The sequence below is a fragment of the Opisthocomus hoazin genome, chromosome 1 (assembly GCF_030867145.1).
Source record: "Opisthocomus hoazin isolate bOpiHoa1 chromosome 1, bOpiHoa1.hap1, whole genome shotgun sequence".
NCBI classification, from domain to species: Eukaryota; Metazoa; Chordata; class Aves; order Opisthocomiformes; family Opisthocomidae; genus Opisthocomus; species Opisthocomus hoazin.
The window spans coordinates 140,269,791-140,287,475 of NC_134414.1; the positions used below are offsets into that span (position 1 = coordinate 140,269,791).

The window sequence follows — 17,685 nt, forward strand, 5'->3', positions numbered from 1 at the left end:
TCCTGCCACAGTACTGTTTTCACTTCGAGATGCAGCTCTGCACCAATCACAACGAGCTGCAGTAGTTTTGCCTATATATGGGTTGGGGTTTTAACCATTCAGATGCTGTAATAGTTTTGCTATATAAATCTTGTTTTGCTGACTAATAAACGTTGAACGATCATACTCATATTGGGGTCACATCGTTGCAACGGATCCGTAACCCACGCCAACAGTGAACTCTGCCCCCTGTAGAGGGCTATGGAAGTCAACCCAAGGACAGAAGCAGCAGCAGTGAAAAAGGCAGGCGTAATCAGCTTCATCCCATGTTTTGGCATCCCTGGGAAATTGCTCTCCAGCTGAATTATGGTTTTGGTGCAAAGTGCCTCAGGTTTCTGGAAGAGAAGAGATTCTCTCAGTACTTTCAGACTGCACGTCTAGAAAATGACACGAGGAAGGACAGCACGGAGGGAACAGAGCAGCAGAGGGTCAGGTCTGAAGACAGCAAAATGGAGAATTGTATGTATGACAGGGTCCTCCCAGGCTTCAAAAATAGCTCGAGTGATAAGCCCGACCGTTGCCCTTTGAAGCATAGATGTCACCCTGCCTGTGGCAATGATCTGCTTATCAGATCGGCGATATATTGCTGCTGGCAGTTACTCTGAAACAGCTAAAGTCAATAAATACCATTTCCAAATGAAGTAGCCAGAGAATTTTCCTATTGCTTCTCCTAGATTTAATTCTTCCTTCTCCAGTAAGCCACGGCGTCTTGTCGGGCAGCTTTCCTCTCCCTCACCATTAGGAGGTACAAAGTGCAGAATGACAGAGTGTCTCATGTCACCTTTTTGGCTGCCTTACCCTTTTACTTTCTAAATTTCCCATCCGTGTTACCCCTGAACTAAGACGGCATTTTCCCACTGACTGTACCTGTGGGCTCTTTGGCTACGTGATGAACTTCGTGCAAGCAGCCACGAAGTTTCCCTGTATTTTTTTCTGTATTTTTCTGTCACTGTGTTTCTCCCTGACTGATTCCCCACATCGCTTCCCCCCTCCGGAGGCAGGTCCTTTTGGAGCACCACACGTGCCGCGTGGTGGTTCAGCTCACACTCCAGACGCGCAGATGAGGCAACCACATCACGAAGACGACGTTGGATTCCCGGGCCAACACGCAAAGCCTCGCCACCCATCGCAACACACCCCAAAACCAAGCCAGCTTTTGGCAGTGCCGACCCTTTCCCTGCTTGTCTCCATTAATTTCAGCAAGAGCTAACAAGGTATCCTTACTATGGCTGCGGGCATTTCCCGCACGTCTCCCAGATTCGGGTCTCCCATGGCACCCAGATTCATGCTCCCCCCGCCCCTACTGCCCCCCAGCTCCGCAGCCTGCCGGGCTCAGGCGGCAGCGGCTGCTGTCCCTAAGCCGCAGCGGCATGTTTCCCCAACATTTTTTTTTGCTTTTTGGCCTCCCTGTCCCCTCTGAACAGGCCATCACCTGGGACTCCAGCACCGCAATCATGCAAATCATCCCACCAGGTTTTTTGTAATGTTAATTATATCAAACACATGCTCATCAATGAGAAGGTCTAATTCCCCTTGCTTGTTATCTAGATGTCACACACTGATGCAGAAGCATCTGAAAAAATTAATCTCCTTGAAACACTGCGTTTGCGGACCCCTCGCCGCCACCTTTGCAGCCCCTGCCTCTGCCCCAGAGCCCCCGGGCGACGCTGGGCATCAGCATGTACACCGCACTGTCCCCAGAAGCCACCAAGTCCTTTGCCCCCTCTCGCAAAGGCTGTCGGCGTGAGACTTCTGTGTTTGATTCGCAGAATTGCTTAGGCCTTGTGTTTGCAGCTAAAATCAGTAGGCGCAGGACAGGGGAGTTTCGCAGGCACGGTGGTGTTGGGTTGACAGTAGGACTTGATGATCTTAGAGGTCTTCTCCAACCTTAACAATTCTATGATTCTATGAATGTATACGTGCTGTATAGCACTCTGAAAAGTGACGTCCGAAGTAACTCAGAACATACATTTTAGCTAATAAGTTTCCTGCCTATAAAATAGTGATAATACCGTGTCGGCTTACAGGCTGCTGGTGAAAGAAGTTAATTCAGATTTACGAAGCTGTTAGATGCGGTAATGATAAACACGGAAAACGGAAAAGCAGGAGAAGGTCAGCAGCCCTGTTTGCAGGACGGAGTTTGGATATGCGCCGTAAATAGCCGATGGATTTGTATAGTGCCTGTGGAAGGGGGGAAAAAAAGAAAAATAGCAAATAGCTACTTTTTTTCCCTCTTTCTGTGAGCAGTGTTCTTCCTATGCAGGGAACAAAGAACGGACTTCATGGAGAAAACAATGTGTCATTGCGTAACCAGGCACAGCCGTGACACCTCTGCGTGAGGAGCCCACAGGGACAAAACCAAACCTGGCATTTCTGGACCCAAAGCACAGGGCTTCGAGTCTGGTGGTTTTTTTTTTTTTTTTTTGGGGGGGGGGGTGCGTTTTCACTTCTTGCTGCGTTCCCTCAACATGCGAGCTCGACGATCACCGGGCTCCCGTTGGGCGAAACCCTCGCAGAAGGCGCAGCCCTGCGTGACACACCGGGTTGCTTTCTGAAGCTTCCCTGTTCTTCACCTCGTACTGGGGCGTCGCAGTCCCCACAACACAACTAACCCCCCTTCACCCCCGGGGAGGGGCACTCGCACCTCCGCTTCCTGCTGTTTCACAGCTGCCTTCCTTTATTAGCTTTTTATTTCTTTTTTTTTTTTTTTAATTGCTTTCTCCCAAGGGCCGAGAGGAGCAAGGACAAGAAACAGCCGTGCCCCGCTGCATGGTAACAGCAGGGCCACAGGCCTTGGCGGCTGCGGTCCCAGGAACAGCGCAGGCGGCGGCCACCCCGGCACAGTCCCGCCCCGGGAGGCCCGGTGCCCGCTGCCCCGCCCCACACAGCCGGGTCCCGGCCGGTGGGTGAGCTCGGCCCGGCCCCGGCGCTGCGGGGAGCCGAGCCCCCTCCCCCGGGGGCGCGCCGCTGCGGCCCCGCGCGGCAGCAGAGCCGCCGCCGCCGCCAGGGGCCGCTGTTGGCCGCGGAGAGCGCGAGGCAGGCGGGGCGGGGCAGAGGGCGGGGCGAGGCCCCCCCGCCGGGCTGAGCCCTGCCCTCCCGCCGGCGGCCGCTCCGGGGCGGGGGCAGCGGCCTGCTACCCGCCGGCGCGCCCTGACTGCGGGTGGCCCTGGGTGCGGCCGGGGCGGTGGGTGCCGGGCAGGGCGGAGGACGAGGGGCAGAGCCCGCCGGTGTCCCTCCGAAACTGGGACGGTCTCCCGAGCCCGTTCCTGCTGCAGCGACAGGCTGCTTGGGGCCTCGGTGCTGCCGGCACTGCCTGCCTGGTGCCTCGGTGATGCCAGTGCGGGCCGTCACCTTTCTTTTTTTCCTTCTCTCTCCTTGCTTTTTTGTTTTCTTTCTTCTCTTTTTACCCCCAAAGTCAGAAAAAGGTGTTTCATCACCCCTCGGTGGTGAAAGGTTTGATCCTTTCCCCTCCACTCCTTCACAGAATCACAGAATGTTCGGGGTTGGAAGGGACCTCTGTGGGTCATCTGGTCCAACCCCCCTGCCAAAGCAGGGTCACCCAGAGCAGGCTGCACAGGACTTTGTCCAGGCGGGTCTTGAATATCTCCAGAGAAGAAGACTCCACAACCTCCCTGGGCACCCTGTTCCAGTGTTCCATCACCCTCAGAGTGAAGTTCTTCCTCATCTTCAGCTGGAATTTCCTCTGCTTCAGTTTGTGCCCGTTGCCCCTTGTCCTGTCACTGGGCACCACTGAAAAGAGTCTGGCTCTGTCCTCCTGACATCCACCCTAAAGATATTTATAAGGTCCCCTCTCAGCCTTCTCTTCTCCAGGCTGAATAAGCCCAGCTCCCTCAGCCTTTCCTCGTAGGAGAGATGCTCCAGCCCTCCCAGAGAACTAAGCGCTTGCTTGTTCCCATGTGCTTCAGGGACTGCAGGGGAGCACGGCTGTCTGCGCCTCAGGGGTGGCGTTTGCAGGGCAGCGAGGTTTTACAACTACGTCTCCCTTGCCGCTGCTGCTACCTGAGGGAAGCAGGTTAAAGTGGGGATAGCCGTGTCTGGCTTTAGCACATCTGGACTCTCAAACATCCTCAAAGAAAATTAGCAGCCTAGCAAGTTCTTTGGCGATATTGTGCTGTTTCTTCTCTTTTTGCCTGGGAGCCCTTAGAGATCATCACCCCACTGTGCAGGGCACTATCCAAGCCACACAGAAAGCCATCCGCACCCAAAGATCTCTTCCAGTGTAAGAGCAGAGGCAGCGGATGACACGGAAACGTAGGAAACTGCAAGGATACCCCAAGACGAGTTTGGTCAGCAGGACGTATAGTGCAGCAGCAGCCGAGCCTCTGCCGAGATGCTGTTCGCACTGCAGAACCCAGGAGTTCGACAGAAAGGCTGCGGAAGGAGCTTATGGCACGCGAAGCTCAGGCTGACTGCTCGCAGTCGTGGGATCAAGGACTCCGGCTGCAGGGTACGAAGTCCAGGTGATGACAGCTCCGAGAAGGAATGATAATGAAGAAGCTGAAAAGTGCTTGAGGCACCAGATCAGCGTCTAAACCACAAGATCAGAGAATCACACGATTATTTAGGTTGGAAGGACCTCTGGAGGACGTCGGTTTCAACTCCCAGCGACGGGGGAGGGGAGAGCGGAGGCGGGGGAGAGGAGAGCGGAGGCGGGGGAGAGACCCTCCCAAGCTCAAAGCAGGTGCAGCTTAAGTGGCTCAGGGCATTTGTAATACAAACTACATGTTTCACTGGGGGGATACAGCACGCAGTTGGGGGGCGCACAGCCAGTACGTGGTGGGTGGAAGGAATGCAAGCAGTAGTAAAAACTTTTCGGAGATGAAGGCTGGCTTGCTCTGGGACTTCTGAAACATCTTTTCAAGCTGACTTACAGAACCCAGAGCGTTGGCGGGTTTCTAGAAAGTACAAGATACATTTAAGATCACGTTTAATAGTCATAACAATATGTTTCTGTATCATCCAAATAAGGAACCGTTTCCAGAAGTGACTGGCATGTCTCTTCTGGAAATCAAAAGATGTGAAATGCTAATGTATTTATATGATTTTGAAGATATCCTCTCTGATCCGTACAGAATAAGTGGTCTGTGCTCCTTTGCCATCTCTCTGACCTTTCACTTGTTTAGTCTTACTTGATAAGATGACATTTGTTTTATGTTCACGCCTGCAAATGACACAAAGGGCAGGGGAGCAATGAAAGGCATTTTTTAGCCCTGGCGTACTTAGCAAGAATACTAATTCAAGAATTATCACAGTAGGACTTAGAGGGTCATTTATACAGGTTGGAAAGGCTCTGGTGAGCTTATGTTCCCAGCTAACCTTCCTTTCTTGAATACCATTGCTTCATGTAGTTTGTTCCTGTTGTTTTAAACACATACATTGAAGTGATTCCATTCTGTAGCAATCAGTATTGTGCCACAACCTCTTTTTAAATAGGTGACATGCACACCATCATACCCTAGGAATTTCAGATTTGTTTGTTTGTCTGTTTTGTACGGACTCATTAAATAGAAGTTATAAAGCAAGATAGCGTGAGTGACTCATTTCAGTGAGAGACAGTACAGGCCTGTTCACTGCTTTATCACCACGTGACGGAATAAAAAGATCAGGCCAACAAAGGCAAAAACGCGGAAGGAGAAGACCTGGCTAATACTGATTCTCCCTCCCAGACATGAAAAATATTTCAAATCATCCGCAGAATCCAAAGTGATTAAATTTGACTAGAATCCTCAAAAATGAAACAAATGCAAGGCAAGCTGAAAATTATTTAAAACCTAAAGGACAAAACCCAACAGCCCACTGGACACAACATTGCCTCTGTATAACAGTTAAGGAAAGCCTTCAGAAACCCGAAGTCAGAACTTTTCTGCTGTGTGTCACGTGACCAGCAGCCCCCTTTATTGTTAAACCTGTTGATGAGATCCATTAAGAGATCAGCTTTTCAGTTATTTATAATTTTGTCGAAGTGTTTGAGCTAAAGTTTCCTCTGCTGGAGGTGGAATATTTATAAAATGTTCCAGGTAAAAATAGTTCTGCTATTTTCAGGAATGAAACTATAAGAAAAGATGATGTTTTCTGATGTTCTTTTCGAGAAGTTCTGTGTTGTGTTAACTTTGGCAGAGGAGCAGCCTGTTCCAAAGGAGTGGTGTCTGCCACCTGACATTTCATTCATACTTGGCATGCTTGCAGGCCTTTGAAAAATCTCTATTCACCCCAACTTGGAGGAGTCCGACACCTCTGTGAGGACACGAACTGCAGAACGTGGAGCTGGACCATGTGGCCTTTGAGGATAATCTGAGGAAGCCAAGTCTGTTGGGCTTGGGGAAGAAGAAGTCGAGGGGCACCTAGCTGCTGTCTGCTACTACCTAAAGGGAGGGTATACAGAAGATGGAGCCAGAGTCTGCTTGCAGTGGCCTGGACTTGCAAGAAGGGAGCTTCCTGCTGAGCATTAGGAAAAGCCTCTCCCCAGGACGAGTTTCAGCGCTGTCATGGGTGCCTCGAGAGGCTGAGGAACCTCCATCCTTGGAGGTGCTCAGAAGACGCTTGGACAGGGCCCCGAGCAACCTGAACTAGCTCAGAGTCCTGAGTGCATCCTCCTCCCTGCTCCTGGGGCTTTGGCTTGCTGAGCCTGGGGCCAGGTCAGAGGCTGTGTGGCTGAGGGCTGCCCCTTCCCTTTGGTGACTTTGGGGAGAGTTCCAGAAAGCTCTGCGGGAGCCTCAGCCAGGGCTGACCCTTTGCCCCAGGAGCTGTTTTTAAGCTGGTGCTCTCACCTTTGGCTTCTGAGCAGGCTTGCCTGTGCCTGCCCATGCACTGTGTAGATCTAGACCTCTGGATAGGCTTCTTGGCTTGACTCAAGATCTGCCTTGTTAAAATGGACTTGTCTGGCAATTGATGGGCTGTGGCTCACCCTGATTACTGCCTCCAGACCTGATCCTGATGCTGGCTTGGCTTCTTAGTTTGACCTTGGACCTGCTTCATCACCACAGGCTTGTCTGACAACTGGAATTCTCAGCTGCACCCCACTGTCCTCACTGTACCTGCCTCGCTCATCTTGCTCAGGTGCTGTGGGATGGGGCCCTTGCTGGAGAAGCCCTTCCTTTACCTGCCTTGCTGCCATGCCTGGCTCTCAGCTGCCCTTCCTCTGGGGACCAGCCCCCACTGCCCTCAACAACCTGCTGCAAGCAGGGAGCTGGGGTAGAGACCTCCGGAGGTCCCTTCCCACCCAAATCTTTCTGTGACTCTATGTCAGTGCTCTAGTCAAGTTAAAGGAAAGAAAAAATCAACTTCTCTGGGCAGGGAAGAAAACATAGCAGTGAAGACACTGTGTTGATGCTCAGGTGCATGGTGTGTTAGATCTGGAGAAGGCAGAAAGAACCATAGGAAGAGGAACAAGGAAAGGGGTCTAGGACGGAGAAAGGTGGAGGAAGGCGTGGAAATGGACAGCAGTGCAGCTGCTGTGATATCACTCCACTACCCCGTAAATCCCAGAACGAAAGAGTAACATCAGACCCTAGCAGAAGGTGTGCGAGCAGCTTTGCTCCCTCTCCAGCTGCACTGTGTCACAAACGATTCACGTTCACATGGCAGACCTGGATTTTCAGAGCAGAAATACCTACTGCCCTGCAAGACCTCCTCCACCACCTCACCTCATCTCTCAGGCACTGTTAAATGTTCTTCATCTGCAGTCATATTTCAAGGCTGGTCTGCTGGTGGTGCACGGGCTGAGAAAGGGGACGGAGCTGGCCGACGTAGGGCATACGTCTCTTAAGGCAGCCTGTGACACAGGCATCTCTCTGTGAAGAGGCTCAGCATCTAAACCTGCTTCTACTGTCACCTGTAATAAAAGGGCAGGTCTTCAAGGGAGACTGGAAAGATGGATTTAAACCCTGTGTCTCCTAAACTCTATTGTAAAACAAAGCCACGATGGATTCCATTTATTCCTTCAGCAGTCATGAGGTAGGGGCTTGAAATAAGATTCGTTGCTAATTTGGAAGTCTAAGAACCAGGACTTTACTCTGCACAGCATTGCCTGACATTTTCCTTTACCATTCCTTTAACATTTTCCAAAAAAATTCAAATATACCGTAACGTACCTGTGCCTGGGTCCTGCTGGATGCCACAGAGAGGCTGTTTCGCAATGCAAGAGGAAAGGCGAGCCTTGGTCACTAGCAGGGCTGAATCACTGGGGTTCCTGGCACTGCCTGTGTACAGCTGGATCTCTCGCTTCTCGGGAGATTTACAGGGCTTTCGCATAGAGTGCAAGCTGAAAAAGCACGTACAAACAGTGCAAGCAAATGTATTTCACCGCAGCCTCATTCTGCGACATCATTCCCTTTCAACAGTGAAAGTGACTCAGACCTGAAATCAACCACCCTATGGCCGAGCGACAAGAAAGTGCAAAGCACCACTGTCAATGTGATCTGCAGAAACGATGACAATAACATTGGTACCCTCTCTGTTTCTTGGGGCCATTATGAATGCTGGGTGTACTTTTAAGTACGCTAGTGTTTCCCAGGCCATTTCGCTTTAGGTAAATTTATAGCCATTGTGCTGCGTGTGTGTGTCTACACAGCTGCACAAGCACATTTGTCGTACCTCCCAAAGACTGTTTTGCTAAGGCCTGTGACTTACTATGCAATTAGGAACCTATTTTCTGCAAGAGTACTAAACACTCAGCTATTCTCCTCAACGCCAACAAGCGTTGTGAAATGCTTCAACTCATTTGGAAAATTAAGGCACTTATTTAGGTGCCCCAAGCTGGACCTGAGACCCAGATTGAAGCATCTAGTTAAAAAAACAATGAAGTTTCCCTCAGTCGTTGCTACTAAATTCACTCTGTCAGCAGTGAGTACCACATCTGTGCTCTGATCATCCGCAGAATGGCTTCACCTTACAGTGCAGCCAGGAGGTGCTCAGGCAGGATGGGCTTGCAACAGGAATCTGTGCTGACCAGACCTAGCCACACTAGGTTGGTTTGAAGCCCTTGTTCCCCACTGTGTTTCCTGCACCAAAAGAGTCAGGTGGGACCATGTCATGGAGACAACTCTGTTTATTTGAAACAACCTTTCACTCTTCAGCTTTGTATCATCACGTTCACCCACATACAGTCTGCTGCGCTCCCTCAAACAGCTTGCTACGTTACCCTGAGCCGTTTCCCACAGTGTTGCTGTAACTATTGAATGGGTGACTCTGCCACGGTATGACCTTCTTGTGGTTATATTTCTGAGTCCTCAATAGGGCTGTTCAAAAATACTGCCATAGGAAGTGATGGCAAAGATCCATTGGGACAGATGAAGTTTTCAGCTGGGAGCTGTTTTAGTTTTGAGAAGGCATGGTCTCGGGTTGACTTGTTCTCCACAACCTGATTCTTGAGTATCCCTGTATCTGAGTCCCAGGCTTTTCCCTGCCGCAGTTTCTTAAAGGTGTTACGGAAACCCTCAGTACTGAAGTAGTAGATCAAGGGGTCCAGCGTGCAGTTCATGCTGGCCAACAGCATTGTCATAATTAAGACTTGGCGCACGGAGGCCTGTGTTTCTTGCTCAACCTTAATGACTCGGGCCTTTATCATCCCATAAACTGCAAGGGTAGTGTTGTAGGGTACAAAGCAGATGATGAAGATGACCAGATTGACCAAGAGGAGACGGATAGTCTTCTGCTGTCGCAGGGTCTTCGTCTGGCTGCTCTGGCAGAGCTCCTGAAAGATCCGGATTGAGCAGTATGTCACAGAGCTGAGAGGCAGGAGAAACCCCAAGATTTCAGCCAGGATGACTAACGGGAAGAGGTTTTTCTGCCACATGTTGTCACTAAAGCTTTCAAAGCACAGGTACATAGTCTGGTTCTGTACCTCACAGTGGTTTTGCTTGTGGACTATGGCTGTGGGGATGGAGCCCGTGAAGATCACAACCCAGACCATCAGGCAAAGGAGCTTGGCCACCTTGGGGCGTCGCAGATGCCGCCAGCGAAGTGGATGGACAATGGCAACATAGCGATCCAGGTTGATGCACATGAGGAAGAGGCAGCTGCCATACATATTGATCTGGAAGACAGAGCCAGAGACCTGGCACAGGGTGTTACCAAAGGGCCAGTGGTGGTTGGAATAGTAGTAGAGTCGGAGCGGCAGAGAGAGCGTGAAGGTGAGGTCACTCACGGCCAGATTGAACATGTAGATCATCACCACAGACTTCAGGCGCAGGTAGCGGATGAATATCCATAGGGCCATGACATTCAGCAACAGACTTGTGACGAATATCAGGGTGTAGATAGGCAGGAGGGGGTGGTGGTTGAAGCTGTAATCCTTGCATGTCTGAGACGCATTGGAAGCTGACATGCCCAGCGGGGATCAGGGCAGAGTCTCGCTGAGGTGGCTGAGCCTGCTGGTGCACTAAGGAGGCACAAATAAAAGCGCTGAGAGAAGTCATTCCCCCCTAGCAAGCCACAGGCAGGTCAGTCCCCTCATCTGCAGCTAAGAGGTAGACAGGCACACCTCTCTCTTGGCTGGTGCTGCTTTGGATTGCTGGGCAGTGGTCATCTGACAGGGGTGGTAATGTAGTCACCGAGAGTCAGCTTCTGCCTCTAGTTCAGCAATTATTTCCAGTGGTTATGTGAATGCTGACACGATGGAGGGTCATTGCCATGTGTTGAATGTCAGCGCAATTCCTGGTCAGAGTGGAAGACCAAGACAGGAGAATTTAAGTTAGAGGGGGAAATCTCTTGAAAGGTCAAAATACAAACATGATGGCTTCTGCTGCAAGAGCACACAAAGAAACCACAAGACTAAGAAAAATGGACGGTAGAAAAATGAGTAATTGCATGAAGTCAGAGCACAGAGAAGGTAATTGTTGTACAGAATCATTTATCGCTCAACCCCAGAAAATGCGTGTTGCTTTGATCACTGTGGAGAGCACACATATACAAGAAAGGGACAGCACAAAAGCACCCAGGGGAAGTAGTCAAGGCAGTTCCAGAAACAGAGAGAGAGAGAGAGAAAGAGAAAGAAAAAGAGGAGAGCAAGCATTTTGAGAGAAAAATGCTGACTGGAAGAAACTTAAAATAAAAACTGCATAGTATTGGTTTATATCAGAGAAAGAGGACTTTGAACATCCGTTACAGATAAAAAGAATTATACTACAGTTAAATTTGACTCCATCCTATCTCCTTTTCCTAGGTGAAACACCCCACAAAAACGTGGGTCCCAGCTGGTTGGAGCTCCTTGCGTTGCTTACATTCATACAGTTCCTTTGGATTGGATGTCCTCAGATCATTTTCCTGATTACAACACTGTAAAGCACGAAGTAGCCCATGTCCCACAAACACAGAGCAGCACAGCCAGGTAAGGGAGAACACAGTAAAGCAGGAAGGGCCGTTGGATTCATGTGGACAAACGTACCCGTGACTCCCAAATGGTGTGAGACTAGTAAGCACTCTAGATTCTAACGGTAGCACTGCCTTGCCAAACATTGATCAACCAGAGTGGGTCCAGTGGAAGGCCACCAGAAAGGTCTGGGGGCTGGAGGACTTGCCCCATGATGAGATGCTGAGGGAACTGGGCTTGTTCAGCTGGAGAACAGAAGGCTTCAGGAGACATAATAGCAGCCTTCCAATACCTACAATGTGGTTACTGGAAGAGGGCAGAGTTACAGTGGGGCATGGCAGGGGGCTAAGAGACGTAAATTGAAGCAATAGATATTCGGACTGGATATAGTGAAAAATGTTTTCACTGTGAGGACAGTCAGGCATTGCAACAGGTATCCCAGAGAAGTTGTGGAGTTTCCATGCCTGCAGGTTTTCAAGACCAGACTCTAGAAAGTCCAGGGTGACCTCATCTGATCTGATAGCTGACCCTGCTTTGAGCAGGAAGTTGGGCTAGAGACAGTCTTAATTATTCTATGAACCTAAAACTAGACATCCACTCTCAGAGCTGTCACGGTGGAGCAAGGTTTGGTAGGCATGACAGAATTCCCCGTAGCTGTTTGCAAGTGTTAGATAGGGACTCCCTCACAGAGCCCACGTAGAGTGGGATTTACCTCAAAAGGAAGGTAGAATTTTCCATCTAGAGGAGGAAATCCTTACATAAGGTTGATATTACTGTAAGATGAAGCTACTCAGCAACTTGACAGGCATGACTAACATGTCAGACCTTCTGGATGGAACTGTGGGGCAATGCACAGATCTAGAGGGAGAATCAATTAAAGATGGAAGAAGCGTGTGCTGACCGCATAGGTAGGAAGAGATTGATTCTGGCAACAATATGTTAAATGATGAAAGTGGAAGTCTAGTACAAGAGAGCAGAGAGCTATCAATTTGCCCATCCTTTGGTGTTGTTGGGCAGGCCCACCACCAAGGCAGGCTTCTTAGAGGAAATTCTACTGGTTTGTCAAGCTGTATCTGAGTGGCTTTCACCCTTCTTGGTGGATGAAAACTTTGTGTGAAGACTTGCATAAATTTAAAGCATAAAATAATCCAGCAAGATGAGGCAAATGTGCAAGAATGTTCTTGGTTTCAAGTGAAATTATTAAATGCCTCAAAAAGTCTCAAGGAGGAAGGATATGCCAGCTTTTGCTAAAGCCAAAACCTGCGATGACTGCAGACTGAACAGACTGCTGAGACCTTCGTCTTGAGTGAGACAAAGTTTCTGAGACTGAGACTCTGTGAGGGACCATGACCTGCTCTAACACGTGTACCCAGACCAGTCAGGTGTCAGGTGAAGTTAACTAGTCTCCACAGACAAGCTATTCTTATCAAGACGCATTCAATAAATGGCTCTAGAGAATGTAATAGGTAAGCACAATCCATCCTGTGTGAGATCAGTGGTCTATCTACAACTAGCATTCTATCTCAGATTGTGGATGGTAACGGGATAATGTAAGAACCGTGCAATCACGTAGTTATGCTCCCTCAAGTTTGTTTCCTGCTTCCAGCATATCGTATCCCAGGGATTTCCTGAGCCAGAGGTGACCTACTGGTATTCAGTAGTCCTCAGGGAAGTTTCTTTCATGGTTTTTTCTAGTTGGTTTTTGAGTTGATGCAAAATTTGCCACCTGCAACATCCAGTGCCAGGAGTGCAAATTTGTTCCACAACTTAATCGCATCTCAGGTGAAGAACCACTTCCTTATACTAATTTTTTAATTACCACCTGCTAGATTCAGTTCCCAGTTTTAATGCTGCAAGAGACAGTGGAAAAACCATCCCTACTCACCTTCACCTTATCACTAATGATTTTATAAATGTCTACCATATTCCCCCTCAGAACTCACTTTTTTTTTGAGGCTAAAGGATTCTTGTCTTCATAGCTGTTCCTCACAAAGGAGCTATTCTGTACTTTTAAACGTCCTTGTTGCCCTTCTCAGCACCTTTCCAATTCTGCTGCAGCCTTTGTGAGCCCCGTGGTGGGGTGCTTGAAACGTACACAGCGCTGATGAAGTGGATGCACATCATCATGTGCATGATGAGAGCTGAGTAGGCATAGATCTCATTTGCAAGGGGTAATGGTCAATTCAAATTGTTTTTTCTCATCACTTGGCAAGATGAAATTTCAGCTGCTATTTTAAGGCCAGTCACTCACACTTCCTTTAATCTCTGCAGTTCTTTGCAGCCAACCCTCATCTTTTCTAACCTGAATAATTTTATGTCTCCAACAGATTTGTTATTTCATTATTCATCCCGCATGAATAAGTCAAACGGCCCAGGCTCCAGCACTGGTGTCGTATAACTCTGCTGAGAAAACCAGCCATCTACCCACATTCTGTGTCCTATCTTTCAGGCACTTTTTATCCAGGTAGGAACTTTTCCTCTAAATTTCTTTAAGCACCATTGGTGAGAATCCTTTTGAAAGCCTTTTGGAAATCCACACGGGTCACTGCTCATGTGCTTGTTGACTCCTTCAAAGAAGGACTGTGAGGCACAGCATCCCTTTATAAAAGCCATGATGACTCTTCCCCAGTAATTAGATGTGACTGCATGCCAGTTGATTTTTTTCCTTTATTATAGCTTCTACTAGTTTGTTCAGCACAGACATCAAGCTCCCTTGTCTGAAATCCCTCAAGAGCCTTTTCTGAAATTGCATCTGCTAGTAAGCCTTTGAAAGCAGTTTTAAGCAAATGTTTGTACACCACAGTTAGTCAGGTCTTTCACCCTTCAGTTGTTTTTGGACCTCTGGGGTAGGAGCTGTGTGGTTCCAGACACCGTTTAGCTCATCTTGCTGCTCCATAGCCGTTCCTATCACCCTTTAGATCAGAGACAGTATTTTGATGAATTTCCCTGAAAAGAGAGTTTCTGCTGTGGACATCTCCAAGGTTTTCCTGCCATGAACACCAGTGCAAGAAAGCCAAGCCATTTAGTTTTTAAACCACCATCACCTTTTCTTTTTTTCCTGAGTGGTCTTTCCTTACATACTAGCCCTTCAAACCTTCGAGACACCAGGCAGCAGAGTTCTAAACTGGCAGCAAAGATGACTAAGAGTGTAAAACAGATTTGGTTTTTTTGATGAGATTTGTTTTATTTTCTTTTATTCTATGTTATTTTATGGTATTTTTTGTGGGTGGGTGGAAACACAGAAGCAAGAATCCACTAGCGGTGGTGTTATTGAAGCTAAGCTGGTAGTCTCAAATTTGACAGAACAGACACTGTAATCAAGATTTCAGAGGCCTGAAATGACATGTGTACACGCATGGTCTTTGGAAGCTGTGGGAACGGAGCGTTCTCTGCAGAGCTCTGAAGGTACTGTTGTGACCATCCCTCACTGAAGAGGAAAGCTACGAGTAGAGCAAGCTCGTAGCAGGGAGGCAGAAGAGCTGAAACTGGTTGGATTATCTGTGTTGGTTAATGTCTGAGAGCCACAGGCCATGTTGTTTGTGGCTGCCTCTACAAAACCTCAAGTAGTGATTGCTCTACATGAAAGTTGCTGAGAGGTCTCAAGTGATCAGCTGTGTAAAGAAGCAATGGTACCACAGCTAAATCATTCTCCTCCTCACGATGAGATGCTGTCTTGAAATCTTGAATGAACTTTCTGTTTGGTGACTGACCTTAAGTGGCCCAGGAGGTGAAGGACGCATCTTTTTGCCTCTCAGTGAAGATCAATATGAGCCCCTGAAGGCCATCTGCCGAGACCACGGCCTTTTTCCCAGGGAAGACAAGAGCAATTCCAACTAAGGATGCTACCTAGGAGGATACTTCTGCCCATTTTCAGGTGGAAAATGAATTTGTTGCTAGTATTCTTGCTGCCCTGGGAAGGGGAGACAGGGTAAATGACATAAACATGACACGTGCACATGTGTACATGCACACACACACAATGAGCAACTGCTACAGGGGAGGAGGAGCTGCAGAAACTAGAAGGAAGGGAAAACACCGATGAGGGAGGAAGAGGCGCTGGTGTAGGTGTGAGATGGGGGCAAAGTCGACTGCTGTTGCTGTGTGAGGGGAAAGCAGAGCGTGACTCTGGTGAATGGGCAGACAATACCCAAAAAAACAGCTGAAAAGAATTCGCTGCCCTCCCCTCTCACACCGCCTGTTCTGTGACCACCCCACTGAGGCGAGAGCCACGTGCCTCCCCGAAGCGCTCGGGAGATGCCCAGGGCCCTGGCTGGCGCAGGGTGCTGGGCTGGGATGAGCCAGAGTTTGGGCCCGGGGTGGGCACCTCTCGCCAGAGACAGCAAACCAGCTGCTAGGCAGGGAGTCCCCACGGGACATGCAAAACTCACAGGGATTTTGAGTTTTTTCTTCTGTGGGGTGGGAAACCCTAGCTGTACTTCCATACAGGGGCCGGAACGGGCAGGAGTGCCCTGAGATGAGACGTACACCTGGCATCTTGCTGCCTGGTCTGGGGGTGTCTTCTCTCCCGACACTATCTCACCAATAGCCACTGTCTCCTAGCCCTGCAAAAAGTGGTGAAAGAGCACAGCGTGGGGCAACACAGGGTTATGCATGGGCTGAGAAACGAGGTGGAAGAAGATATCTAGAAAAGTCTCGCCGAGTGTGCCACAGGGTCAATGTTTCTGAGACTGACTCATCATTTAAGTGGTTTGGGGCTGCCCTGGGGATGCAGAGAACACGGCATTGGGGTGCAGAGTGGTGCAGCGGCAAACACAGACTGCACAAGCTCACTTAGTAAACCTGAAACCAACAGGAAACAACAAAGAACACACCAAGCCTCAAGAAAACCACCCAACTTTGCTTTAGAAGTTGAAGGTATATTTTTTCATAAATGTGTATGCTTTTTACCTGCTGTAGTTGATGTTTAAGCCCCACTTTTCACCTTTTTTGTAACCAAGAAATTAGATTATTCTGATGATTAGAACCATGAAGACATTCAGGACTTAGGATGGCTTGTTTATAATGAGATACATGACATCAAAGCTGAGACCTCCATCTTTAACTCACGAGTTCTGATTGCACTGCTACTGCCTGCTCTCTAGGCATATCTCTCCCCTTCATCTCCTGAGGGCCCCGTGGAAGAGGTTGTGGACACCTTGGCAAGTAAGCTCTGCAGGCTGCCTGTGCTTTTAGTATCACAGGATCCCAAAGAAAGCTTCTGTTTAAATAAATCCCGAGGTTTGCCTTGCAGCTCTTGGTTCGCTAGGGAACCGAAGAGGCGTAGAGTGTCCCCCAGTGCCCCGCCGTCAGGTCCAGCAGCACATGTGCAGCAGCTCGCAGGGACAGGTTGCCCAGCGTGCCCAGACCATCCAGCTCTCTAGATGTTTCCGTCTCGCTTACCTCTCTGCTGGTGAAGAGCCAAGGGTGCAAGCAGGCTTGCTGGCTAGCGATCGCTGTCACTGCAGAAGTCTCGGGCCAGGCACCAAAGCTGCAAACAGCTTGAATCAAAACAGAGCCAGGCAGGCTCTTGGCTGCTTGCTCATCCAAATCACAGCCATCCCCACCGAGCAAAGGCTGAGTCTATGTCTGTCGTGCTGCAGTTCATCACCTCTCCTTTTTCACTTCCTGATGCACTTCTGGCTCACCACAAAGCATGAACTTTGCTATCCCAAGCTGATAAGCTAAGACATCCTATCAAAGCAAACGCAATTGTGAAAGAAGCAACACGCAGGTGTTCTTGCAACTGAGGAGACCTGCCCTGGGCCATAGTGCCAAGTACTTGCTCGTCTTTGCTGCCGTGCTAACTCAGCCACCCCCAGGACTGACAGGGGAAAATCAAAACATCCACTTCCCAAAATATTGTTAAACAGGAGGAAGAAGTGAAATACGTGACGTGAGAGCAAAGTTGATTTAATCCACCGCCAGCACAATGACTGAGAGTCCTGTCAGTCCCAGGGACTTGGGCACTTTGGGGCCAAGGCCCTTCCCGGGAGCCCAGCTGCACGCTGCTGGCATGTGGCAGGGACCCAGAAAGAGCTGAGCTCTGGAAAGACGTCAGTGCCCATGGCAGGCAAAGGCATGTTTGCCACAAACAGTCAGTCCCTGTCATTCAAGGCTGCAGGAGGCACGGCGCTAAGAAAGTGCAAGGGCTGATTTAGCAGGACATCTGCAACCTGGCACAGCCAAGCGTAGCCGGGAAGGGATCTGCCCTTCTGCAGAGCCCGTGTGGCACTCTGTTTCTTCAAGTCCTATATCTGCTTTGCCAGTCCCAGCACACCTGGAAGAAGACGCGGCTCGTGGGGACACTCCTAATCGTA

At 49.3% G+C, this 17,685-nt stretch overlaps 1 protein-coding gene across 1 annotated transcript; it reads right to left on the bottom strand.

The window, feature by feature from the left end:
- Window positions 1-9,129: 9,129 nt before the first annotated feature.
- On the bottom strand, window positions 9,130-17,138 carry LOC142360472 (lysophosphatidic acid receptor 5-like). Its single transcript, XM_075412944.1, has 2 exons — window positions 16,769-17,138; window positions 9,130-10,713 (listed from the first exon to the last, which is right to left on the bottom strand). The coding sequence occupies exon 2, from the start codon at window positions 10,382-10,384 to the stop codon at window positions 9,272-9,274; it is 1,113 nt and encodes a 370-aa protein (XP_075269059.1). The 5' UTR covers window positions 10,385-10,713; window positions 16,769-17,138; the 3' UTR covers window positions 9,130-9,271.
- Window positions 17,139-17,685: the final 547 nt, after the last annotated feature.